This window comes from Scyliorhinus torazame, chromosome 1 (assembly GCF_047496885.1).
Source record: "Scyliorhinus torazame isolate Kashiwa2021f chromosome 1, sScyTor2.1, whole genome shotgun sequence".
Lineage (NCBI taxonomy): Eukaryota > Metazoa > Chordata > Chondrichthyes > Carcharhiniformes > Scyliorhinidae > Scyliorhinus > Scyliorhinus torazame.
Window position 1 is genome coordinate 342,744,948 of NC_092707.1, and position 12,861 is coordinate 342,757,808.

General features: G+C 42.2%; 1 protein-coding gene across 1 annotated transcript in view; it reads right to left on the bottom strand.

Annotated features, from left to right (window-relative positions):
• rab3gap2 (RAB3 GTPase activating protein subunit 2 (non-catalytic)) overlaps window positions 1-12,861 on the bottom strand; it is a 117,152-nt gene that overhangs the window by 89,476 nt on the left and 14,815 nt on the right. The window contains exons 3-4 of the mRNA XM_072509477.1: window positions 4,230-4,353; window positions 2,649-2,730 (exon numbers count right to left, since the gene is read on the bottom strand). Coding sequence (XP_072365578.1) covers window positions 2,649-2,730; window positions 4,230-4,353 — 206 coding nt within the window. The remainder of the gene's footprint in view (window positions 1-2,648; window positions 2,731-4,229; window positions 4,354-12,861) is intronic.

Here is a 12,861-nt window from a genome sequence, read left to right on the forward strand (position 1 = left end):
GGCAGGTGAGGTGCTGATACAGGCTCTGATTTGTTTTATTTTATTCTGGATGTTTGTCTTATTTTGACCGGAGGAGAATTGTATCTAAGAGATATGCCGTTGACGGGTGCCTTGACGATTCTTCTTCTGTCAGCGGAATTATCTTGACAGAAAAAGGTTCAAATCTTCTGGTGACGGCCGTGCCTGAACAGTGTCTCTGATTTGGTTGAAAAGGAGTGAGGTCTGGTGCATTGAGTCATGGCAAGAATCCTTGGCTTGTGACTCCTGAATGTGAGAGAGTATGCACTAACAAGCTACGTTGTGCGATGATGGTATCCTGCTGTGCCCCTTTTTCTGGAGTGTCCTTTCATTGCTTGGGGAGGTCTTGGGATGTTGTGTCAGGTTGTAGTTTACCAGATAAGGGATCCCGTATATTGTATAGCTCTGTTTTTGTTGTCCTGTGGAGGAAGGAGTGCACCATGGTGCCAAGGGCTCATGGCTTTATCCTGTTATCCTATTATCCGGAGATCCGCTCTCTTTCTGGTAACCTTTCATTATCCATATGAAAGGAGCTGCCAACCACAATACCTAAACCTTGAACCATTTGTATGAGTATTTGCTGTTTTTTTCTGTATGCTTGTGGGGAATAATGATTACTCTGTACTGTACTAGATGTTGGGGATTTGTTGCATCTTGTGGTAAAATGTAAAAATAAAAACCTTTAATAAAAATATTCTTTTAAAAAAGAGATCTTTGGGACAAACCAGGATGCATGTGGAGGAGACCTTGCCCATCAAGCAGTAACCTTATCGTCCAGGTTCTGAGACACTTACCCAGGTTCGGGAAGAAATTCAGTACATGCTGGAGCACCACTTGGTTGAGCCGAACCAGAATGGCGAGAGTTCTCTGGTCGTGCTTGCGCCCAAGCCCAACGACTCAACAAAGCTCTGCATTGATTCCAGAAATGTTAATGCAGTGACCAGAGCTGTCTCCTACTAGATTCCTCACCTGGTGGACTGTATCCACAGAGTAGGAAATGCCACTTACAGAACAAAAATACACCATGAAGTGCAAGTTCCCTGAAGCTCAAGTAACCTACTGAGGGCATATTGTGGGTCAACGGCAGGCGTTGCCCAGTTACAGACTTTGAAGGATTTCCCCATGACTAATCGGGAAAACTGCCATTCTGGGTGGCGAGGGGGTCCTACCACAAGTTTGTTTCATACTTCTGTACTATAGCCACCGTACTGACAGACTTGATACAGAAAATAAAATCTCTGTGGTGGTCAAGGAGGTGCCAAACAGCTTTTGAAAGACTGAAAGCCACATTAACCAATGGGCTGGAAACTTGGAACATTAACCAACCTTTTAAAGTGGCAACTGATACCAGTAGGGGTAGTTGCCATCCTGTTCATGGTGGATCAGGCAGGTTAGGTGGATTGGTCATGCTAAATTGACCCTTAATGTCCAACGGTTAGGTGGGGTTACAGGGAGAGGATGAGGGTGTGGTAGGTAGGGTGCCTCTTCGGAGGGTAGGTGCAGACTTGATAGCCTCCAAATGGCCTCCTTCTGCTCTGTAGAGATTCTATAATTGCAGAAAAACGAGATAGCCAATGCTTTATCCCGATTGAACTCAGCACAGAATTATCCCGGAAAATGTAGATAATGAGAAGCCAGTTCCAAGCTGTGTGGCAAGTAGTCAGTGTTTGATGCACATGTGAATGAGTGTTCAGTATAAATGTATCTCTTTATTTTTGAACAAACTGGCCATTCTCTGAAGAGTTGCGTCTTTGTGGCCTCATGGCTTTCAAAGTCACCTCAAATGCGGTGTCCATAAATCGTGAGGCCGCCTTTCTCCATCTGCCATTCATCTTCCTCCTCCTTTTGCTTCTGCATCTTTGCTGTCCAAAATGCAGCTCTGCCATTGATTTGATGTTGGTATCCCTTTAAATACTCCATCCTCAATCAGGCATCTGATTGCTCCTACTGTCCCGAATTTGGATACCAATCCTGGAGGAGCCCTCAATTGACTCACCCCCGCAATAGTTATCCAAAAGCACACTACTCAGTCAAGTTGCACATATGGTCCCTACACTATAGCAGAAACAAAGTTCGTAAAATTGAGCCCAAGTTGGTCTTGGTATCTATTAGATCAGTAGCTAGATGGTAACCACTATAACCTATTGGTTCTCATGTGCAGCAATGCGGTTGACCATTAATTACATGGCATACTGAAACTGAACCAAACTTTAAAGGCTATTTAGATTTTAAAATTATAATGTCAAAATACAATAAATTTAAGAAGATGGATTCAAAATGAATAACTATCCCGGGACAAAAATCAAATCAATACCAAGGACTCTTGCTGCAGAAGTACATCTTAAGTGCATGATGGCAGCATCAGGCAACTTGGCTCTGGATTTGGACTCCAAAGCATTGCTCCTCACCCATGTCATCCTGAGATCAGGCATTTGCATGCAGGAAATCCTAATTTTCATACACGAACATTTTATTGGCAACTAAACAAGAAACCACGTCGACACAAGATGTATTACACACATTTATTTCAAAGATTCATGCAGATCTTTGATTGCAGGCAATCGTCCTTTTACATGAATAGTGTGATCAAAAATAATTAACTCCCAAAATTCTTTCCAAAATATACATACCCGTCTTCCACGTTCAGGATACCACTCCAAGCAACACAATACTGCATTTCATCTTTCCCCTTTTCATTAGGCTTCCATTTTGCTAAAAATCATAAGTTAGATACAAAATTATCTTCCAGAAATAGTCTAAGGTCTTAAATTTATAAGCAAAGCTTCACAACTCATTAAAAATTTACAGCATCTTCAAACAGATTTTGAATTATGTAATAATTAAAAGCAGAAAATGTTTGAAATAAAGGGCAGCAGCAAATGTGGACAGAAAAACACATGTCAAAATTTCAGACCAATAACATGTCATTAGAATTGAGAAGTTTTCAGTATGTCAAAGGCACAGAAGGGTAGGAGGGCAGAGAACAAAACGGAAGGCCTGTGATACATTGACTCTGTTTCTCTCGCCACAGATGTTGCCTGACCCGTTGAGTATTTCCAACATTTTCTTTTTTTATGTTAAATTTCCAGCATCTAGAGAACGTTGTTTTTGAATTAGTTTTGCATTCCAACACAAGTAAATGTATAAGCCAGATCTCATGATCCTACACCAGACCTCAAAGTTGTTGGCAAGATCCAGTTAGGGGCCAATAACAATTTGTTTAGAATATACAAAGTTTGGGATTCAAGACACTATCTCAGTGAATAAAGCCACAAGGTACCACAGGTTTTGAACAAACAAAATAAACTTTCTGATATTAAGTTAGAAAGATAAAATAATTTACAATATCTATCACATATCTATCTCTAACATTCAGGGTGAATATGAGGTACCTTTGAATCAATAGGCCAACTGTAGTTCAACACACCACACTGCACATCAAATGTCAAATGCGACCAAGAGAGATCCCAAGGATCATCAGTAACATTGTGAATCAACCAATCTCACTGAAACTCCGTCTCTTTCATGAGGGATTTCAGTCTTCACCTTCGAAGATCTAACCTGGTTGTACCAACTCAGATAGCATCAACAACGGTCCACCTCATTGGCTTTTAATCTCGTCTCCCGAGATTCCATTCCCATGGATTCCCCGAGTATGCACTCAAGCAGCAACTCACAAGCACAATTTCAAATCTTTGGCCATGTCAAGTAGGACACCATGACTCCAAAGGGGTACCTTAGTCCCAACGGCTCAAAGTCACTAATCTTCAGCTGCCTTCTGCACCTAAAGACTGTTCCCCGCAACTCTTGTCCTGTTTGGAGCCTTTTTGTGCCCCTTTCATTTTAACGGAACTGGAATCTTTTCCTGTCTTTGCTTTTTCCCTAGGACACTTTTTTTGGGACCTCTCCCCACCCCGTGCCTAGGATCCTAGTCCTCCTTGGCACTCTTGTGCCCAGACAGGTGGTCTGGATTTCAAACTATTAATGCACAGACATGTGCCCGTCATCGGCCCAAAGAACTTAAAGATGAAGATCTGAAATGCGCACGTGTCGCCTACTCCCAAGTCTAAGATTTGTCAAGACGTGGAACTCACTAACTTAGTTCTCAACAGTAAGGCAAGTCTAGTTTTCATAACACAGGAAATAAGAGGATGTTTTGTTTTAAACATTAATCATATGTAAACTGAAGTTCTCACAAGAGTAATACTTACGCACGAGAAAGACAGCTTTCTGATCCCTTGCTATCACCATAAGGTCATTTGTTGGTGACAGAGAGATCACACAGTCCTGAAGCCATGACAATGTGGGTGCCTTACTTGTGCAGCTACCTTCTTTCTGTAACAAATTTCAGAACTTGAAGTAAATACAATACTAGTACCTCAGGAGAAAACAAAGTAAGTTTTAAACAGTTTTAAAGTCTCAAATGATAACTCCAGTCCAGAAGAAAAATTAGGGAATTTAGCTTCAGGCCAAATGAACAGCAATGTTTTAGGCAAGCACAGTGTTTGATAAAAGATATCTTGCAAATCATGTTGTTAAAGAACATAACAGAATGAGAAATAGATTGAAAATATATTTAAGGATCTCAATTGTACAATGATGCGCAATCACAATTTTGTTGTACTGCCATGTAGATATTGTCATTGGAGCTTTCACAGACTAATTTTGCTATCAATAGGTTTGTTGCCAATCAACTTGCTAAAGCAGCGCCATTATGATTGAACAATAGGATTTATGTGCTTGTGAGGAATGACCAGTGTGAAATCATTCCAGCTGAGACAACAGAAGACAGAAGTCAAGTGCAAAAGAAGGGTGACGGTGGTGGAGGGCATAGATTGGGGAACAAAAATGGCAGAATAGAATAGTAAACTGACACTAAATAAAGACCAAATTGTTTTCATTTTTTGGATAATACCAATGGCATTATTCAGGAAGAGTCAAAAGGTGATTTAATGCCAGAGCAGCTTAGCCAAACAGGAAAAGCTGTGAAGAGAAATATTTTAGTTAACTCTCGTTTCTCTCCATAAATGCTGCTGAGTTTTTCCAGCATTTTTTGTTTTTATTTCAGAGTTCCAGCATCTGCAATATTTTGCTTTTATTCAGCCAATTCTCAAGAATTATAAATTCAAAGGAGGCTTGTGTACTTAAAAACTGGAATGAAAATTTACATATTGGAGCCTGTGCAAAGATATTTGTCTTGTAAATGCTTTCAGAAGAGAGGTTAGGCTGTGTTGATCAGCACGAGTCAGGTCAAAGGTTTAAAATTGGTACGAAAGACCAAAGAATTGGTCAACACGATAGCACAGTGGTTAGCACAGTTGCTTCACAGCTCCAGGGTCCCAGGTTCGATTCCCGGCTTGGGTCACTGTCTGTGCGGAGTCTGCACATTCTCCCAGTGTCTGCATGCATTTCCTCCGGGTGCTCCGGTTTCCTCCCACAGTCCAAAGATGTGCAAGTTAGGTGGATTGGCCATGATAAATTGCCCCTTAATGTCCAAATAGGGGAGATGGGGTTGCTGGGTTAAGGGGATAGGGTTGAGGTGTGGGCTTAAGTAGGGTGCTCTTTCCAAGAGCCGGTGCAGACTCGATGGGCCAAATGGCCTCCTTCTGCACTGTAAATTCTATAAATGCAGGTGTGGCACAAAAATGGCTGCAAGTCCCTTCTTTATTCAAACTTTCACACAAGAAACTAACAGCATTTAGTTATGGTATCCACAGATAGTGAAGGAAGTCTGGAGCAGGTGGATTCATTGGAAAGTGGCCAGGATGATATCCAAGTTTAGAGCTTTAATTTAGGAGGATAGATCCTGGGAGGGAGGTTTTCTAGTACTCTTCGGGAGGGTTTAAACTAATTTGGCAGGGGAATGGGAAGCGGATTTGTAGTCCAGCAACTAAGGTAGCCGATATTCAGGACGCCAAAGCGTGTAGTGAGGCAGTGGGAAAGGGAACACTGACAAAGGAGAGTACTTGCAGGCACAGAGATGGGTTGAAGTGTGTATACTTCAACGCAAGAAGCATCAGGAATTAGGTGGGTGAACTTAAGGCATGGATCGGTACTTGGGACTACGATGTGGTGGCCATCACGGAAACTTGGATAGAAGAGGGGCAGAAATGGTTGTTGGAGGTCCCTGGTTATAGATGTTTCAATAAGATTAGGGAGGGTGGTAAAAGAGGTGGGGGGTGGCATTGTTAATTAGAGATAGTATAACAGCTGTAGAAAGGCAGTTCGAGGAGTATCACCCTACTGAGGTAGTGTGGGTTGAAGTCAGAAATAGGAAAGGAGCAGTCACCTTGTTAGGAGTTTTCTACAGGCCCCCCAATAGTAGCAGAGATGTGGAGGAACAGATTGGGAAACAGATTTTGGAAAGGTGCAGAAGTCACAGGGTAGTAGTCATGGGTCAAAAAAGGGACTGGGGATAACCCTGGGAATTACAGGCCAGTTAGTCTTACTTCGGTGGTAGGCAAAGTAATGGAAAGGGTACTGAAGGATAGGATTTCTGAGCATCTGGAAAGACACTGCTTGATTAGGGATAATCAGCACGGATTTGTGAGGGGTAGGCCTTGCCTTATAAGTCTTTGAGGAGGTGACCAAGCATGTGGATGAAGGTAAAGCAGTGGATGTAGTGTACATGGATTTTAGTAAGGCATTTGATAAGGTTCCCTATGGTAAGCTTCTGCAGAAAGTAAGGAGGAATGGGATAGTGGGAAATTTGGCCAGTTGGATAACGAACTGGCTAACCGATCGAAGTCAGAGAGTGGTGGTGGATGGCAAATATTCAGCCTGGATCCCAGTTACCAGTGGCGTACCGCAGGGATCAGTTCTGGGTCCTCTGCTGTTTGTGATTTTCATTAATGACTTGGATGAGGGAGTTGAAGGGTGGGTCAGTAAATTTGCAGACGATACGAAGATTGGTGGAGTTGTGGATAGTAAGGAGGGCTGTTGTCGGCTGCAAAGAGACATAGATAGGATGCAGAGCTGGGCTGAGAAGTGGCAGATGGAGTTTAACCCTGAAAAGTGTGAGGTTGTCCATTTTGAAAGGACAAATATGAATGCGGAATACAGGGTTAACGGTAGAGTTCTTGGCAATGTGGAGGAGCAGAGAGATCTTGGGGTCTATGTTCATACATCTTTGAAAGTTGCCACTCAAGTGGATAGAGCTGTGAAGAAGGCCTATGAAGTGCTCGCGTTCATTAACAGAGTGATTGAATTTAAGAGCCGTGAGGTGATGATGCAGCTGTACAAAACTTTGGTAAGGCCACATTTGGAGTACTGTGCACAGTTCTGGTCGCCTCATTTTAGGAAGGATATGGAAGCTTTGGAAAAGGTGCAAAGGAGATTTACCAGGATGTTGCCTGGAATGGAGAGTAGGTCTTACGAGGAAAGGTTGAGGGTGCTAGGCCTTTTCTCATTAGAACGTAGAAGGATGAGGGGCGACTTGATAGAGGTTTATAAGATGATCAGGGGAATAGATAGAGTTGACAGTCAGACTTTTTCCCCGGGTGGAACAAACCATTACAAGGGGACATGAATTTAAGGTGAAAGGTGGAAGATATAGGAGGGATATCAGAGGTAGGTTCTTTACCCAGAGAGTAGTGGGGGCATGGAATGCACTGCCTGTGGAAGTAGTTGAGTCGGAAACATTAGGGACCTTCAAGCAGCTATTGGATAGGTACATGGATTACGGTAAAATGATATAGTGTAGATTTATTTGTTCTTAATGGCAGCACGGTAGCATTGTGGATAGCACAATTGCTTCACAGCTCCAGGGTCACAGGTTTGATTCCGGCTTGGGTCACTGTCTGTGCGGAGTCTGCACATCCTCCCCGTGTCTGCGTGGGTTTCCTCCGGGTGCTCCGGTTTCCTCCCACAGTCCAAAGATGTGTAGGTTAGGTGGATTGGCCATGATAAATTGCCCTTAGTGTCCAAAATTGCCCTTGGTGTTGGGTGGAGGTGTTGAGTTTGGGTAGGGTGCTCTTTCCAAGAGCCGGTGCAGACTCAAAGGGCCGAATGGCCTCCTTCTGCACTGTAAATTCAATGATAATCTATGATTAATCTAGGAGAAAGGTTCGGCACAACATCGTGGGCCGAAGGGCCTATTCTGTGCTGTATTTTCTATGTTAGAATCTAATAGTTTGGAATGCACGCGGTCCATTTTGAAAATTTATTTCAGGTAGCATGGGGATGATCAAATCTCAAAAGCACATATGGCAGGAGGTATTTCTACTTGCAGAGTCACTGTTGAACAAACTGAAGAAAGTCAAGTGGATTAGGAACCAAAAAGTAAACTTGACAAATTCCCAATGAGTGATGGGATTTCCAGATAAAAGTAACGAATCTAATATGATCATGCATGAGAAACCATTGAAAGATTATGGCACAGAAAGAAGCCATTGAGCCGATCGTTTCTGTGCTGGCCAAAAAAAGAGAAAATAAAAAACTAGCCGTTTATTCTAATTCCACTTTCTAGCACCTGGTCCGCAGCCCTTGCAGGCTACAGCACATCAGGTGCCGATACTGGTACCTTTTAAATGAGTTGAGCGTTTCAGTCTCAACCATCAATTCAGGCAGTGAATTCCAAGCCCACCACACTCTGGTTGAAAAGGTTTTTCCTCATGTCCCGTCTAATCGTTCTACCAATCACCTTAAATCTATGAGCCCTGGTAACTGACCCCTCAGCTAGGGGAAACAGGTATTTCACGTCTATCCTATTGAGACCATTCAAAATTTTGTACACCTCAATTAGGTCACCCCTCAGCCTCCTCTGTTCTAAGGTAAACAACCCTGGCCTATCCAGTCTTTCCTCATAGCTGCAATTTTCTTGCCCTAACAACATTCTCGTACATTTACTCTGTACTCACTCCAGAGCAATTATGTCCGTCCTGTAATGTGGTGATCAGAACTGTATCCTGGCCTAACCAGTGTTTTATACAGTTCCACCATTACAACCCTGCTTATTTCATCCAATAAGGGAAAGCATTCCATATGCTTTATTTCCCACCTTTTCCCACCTGGCCTACCACCTTCAGAGACCTGTGAACATGCACTCCAAGGCCCCTCACTTCCTCTATCCCTCTCAATATCCTCCCATTTAATGAGTATTCCATTGCTTTGTTTGGCCTCCACAAATGTATTACTTTACACATTGCATTTTGCCAGATTCCTGTCCACTTAACCAAACTATTGATATTATTCTGGAGACAACAGCCATCCTCTATCAACCACATGGCCAATTTCACAATCATGCCTCCCACATTGGAGGTCCAAATCATTAATATATAGAACAAACAGCAACGGCCCCAACACTGAGCCCCGTGGAATGCCACTGGAAACCGGTTTCCATTTGCAAAAACATTATCGACCATTACACTTGGTTTCCTGAGTCAATTGTGGATCCAACTTACCACCTTCCCCTGTATCGCATGGGATTTCATTTTTTTGACCAGTCTGTCATTGGGACCTTGTCAAATACCTTACTGAAATCCATGTAGATAATATTCACTGCACAACCCTCATAATCCTCCTTGTTACTTCCCCGAACAAAAATATGCTGACTGTCCCTGATCAATATTGCCATTCTAAGTAACAGTTTAAACTATCTAAAAATTGATTCAAATAATTTGCCCACCACCGAAGTCAGCCTGACCGGCCTAGAATTGTCAAGTCTACCCCTTGAATCCTTTTAACTAATGGTGCAGGATAAGTTATAAGCTGCTAACATTGCTTGAAACTTACATTCACTAATCTTTGCTTTTGAAGGCAAGTACAAGTTACAAAGGCATACACCTAGATGAGAAGGTATAACACTTTTCACCGAGAATCATAAGATCTCTACAGGTTGGTGATACATGCAGCAGATTGACCACAAGTATGCAAAACAAATTAGCAAATATCTCTCCAGAATTTAATCCCTTAATTAACTGGAAAACCTCAATAATATTTCCAATTCTCTAAGCCCGTCTAAATATTCAATGGCCCTTATACTAGGAACCATCCATCAAACCTTTTTCCAGGCCTCAATATTCCCCAAAATATGTGGGGACCAAAACTGGACACGGTCTTGCACATGATAAGGATGGTATTTCTTATTTTATATTTTATTATCCCAGGAACACACATTAATAACCTATTTGCTAACACAATAACCTTGCAACACTGCTCAGATTTTCAATAAATCATACACCAAAATCCTTGAGATCTTTCACCCACTCAGCATCCTTCAGAATGCAACCCTGTACAAACTTGGAATTGTATGGCGCAGGATAACGGCAGAACTATACTTTCAAGCATCAGCTTCTAGCAAGCAGTATGGTGGTGGTAGAATTTAGACATTATATTAAAACTGTGATTGCACTTCAAAAGTACCCAAGCACCTTTGGATGTCCTGAGGTTAAGAAAAGCACTACATACGGCAAAAAATATTCCGCATGAAGGTAGTAAGTTTAGAATGTTACAATATAAGTTTTGGGGGATGTAACAGTAAAACGGAAACTCATTTAATCAAAAGAAAAATGCTACTACCAATCAAAATTTTAAAAACAGAAAATACTAGAAACATGCAGGCAGGCAAAAAGTCATGTCCATTCCATTTCTGCTTTCACTCCTTACCCTCCTTTGCAGAACCATGATTAAATTCCCCTTGTACTCAGTATCCATCCCACCAGCATCAGTCTGCCATCTCCACCACAACGCTGCCAAATAAACACATCCTCACGACCCCTATTTCAGCATTCCAAAGAGCATATCCATTCCTCCATCACAACAGCCCCTCCCCTTCGCATGCAAACACTTTTACCTTCCAGGTGAAATCATTTGCTTGTACTTCTTTCAATTTAGAGTGCTGCTTTCGCTGTTCATGATGTGGTCTCCACCATATTGTGGAAACCAAAACGCAGATTGGGTGACCACTTAGGAATACTTTCATTCAGTCCACAATGATAACCCCGAGCTTCCAGCTCCTTGTCACTAACTCCATTCACACGCTGATCCCTGTCCTCTGCTTCCCACTTCATTTCAATAATGCTCAAAGAAAGATCGGGGAACAGCACCTCAGATGTTTAATGGCACTTTACAGCTCTTCAGACTCAACAAGGAGTTATGGTTTCAGATCAAAACCTCTGCTTTCCCTTTATTGGACAGCAGCCGTTGGTGATGATGCCATTATTTGGATTCACATTTCATCAAAGCTGATCCTTTGTTTCTTTACTTGTCCCCTTTACCATCTCCTTTTGTCTTGTACCAACACCCCTTTTGTTACCTCATCTCCCCTGTATTCCTCCCTTCCAGTAATTTCTCAAAACTGGGTAAATTTCGTAACTTTTTCCAGTTCTGATGCACAGTCAGTGACTTGAAACATTAACTCTGGTTCTGCCCTTACCGATAATGCTTGGTCCTATGAGTATTTCTGGCATTTTATGTTTTCCGGTTTGATTATATTGTGTGGACTGTTACCATTTGATCACAGATTGAGGACTACTGATCAATGGAAGGAAGATGATGAGATTACTAGCTTTACAAAATGGAAAGATGCGTCTGCATACTAATCAAATGTATTTTCATGTTTTTAAAAATAATATTCACCCATGGGATGTGGGCATCGCCGACTAGGCCAGCATTTATTACCCATCCCTAATTGCTCTTGAGAAGATGATAAGGAGCCACTTTCTTGATCTGCTGCAGTGCATATTTTGTAGGTGCACCCACGATGCTGTTCAGAAAAACATCAGGATTTTAACCCAGCGACAGTGAAGGAACGGTGATGGGGAGGTGACACCGTAGTGGTATTGTCACCGGACTAGTAAACCAGAAACTCAGGGTAATGTTCTGCAGACCCGGGTTCGAATCCCGCCACTACAGATGGTGGAATTTGAATTCAATAAAAATCTGAAATTAAAAGCCTAATGATGACCATGAAACCATTGTCGATAGTTTTAAAAAAACATCTAGTTCACTAATGTCCTTTAGGGCAGGAAATCTACCATCCGTACCTGGTCTGGCCTACATGTGATTCCAGACTCACAGCAATATGGTTGATTCTTAACTGTTCCCTCAAGGGCAATTAATGCTGGCCCAGCCAGTGACGCTCACATCCCCTCAACAAATAAAAATATATATATACATTTCCAAATCAGCGCAGTGTGGGGCTTGGAAGGGAACTTGCAGGAGGTGGCACTCCCATGAATTTGCTGCCCCTGTCCTTCTAGAGGTAGCAGTTGTGAAGTGAAGTATACAAGACAGATTAGCAGAGGCACAGGTCCTGGACTACAGAATGATCAAATGCCATTTCAGGAAGTGATATGAAATATAAATTAGTAAAAGTGGAGTGGGAGGGGAGGAGGAATTTCTTCTCTAAAAATCCTCTTCCACGAGCCGCAGTATTGAACATATTCAAGGTTTAAGTTATACAGATTTTAGGTTGATGAGAGAGTCAAGGGTTACGGGTGTGTGTGTGTGCACGCAAGTAGGCTGGAAAGTAGACTTAGGGTCACAATCAGACTAGCCACGATCTTACCAAATTGCAGAGCAGGGTCAATGGCCTACTATTATTCATGTTCTTATAAGAACTCAAGGTGGAGAATTGAAGTAAGAGGCAGGTGTTGCATCTCCACCCAGAGGCGATGCAGTTTTGTTTATTCTGTATTTAGTTTGCTCATTCGAGACCAATGGTATAGTCATCACACAATTAATGCAAGGTGTCGCTCATAAAAATCACTTTGGCAATGGTATAGTCATCACACAATTAATACAAAGCTTCGCATATATACTTACAATGCTGCATTTTTTCTGCCAAATATTAGCCCAAGCGCACCCCCTGAAAACATCACAATCTGACTGCAGCTCTTTATT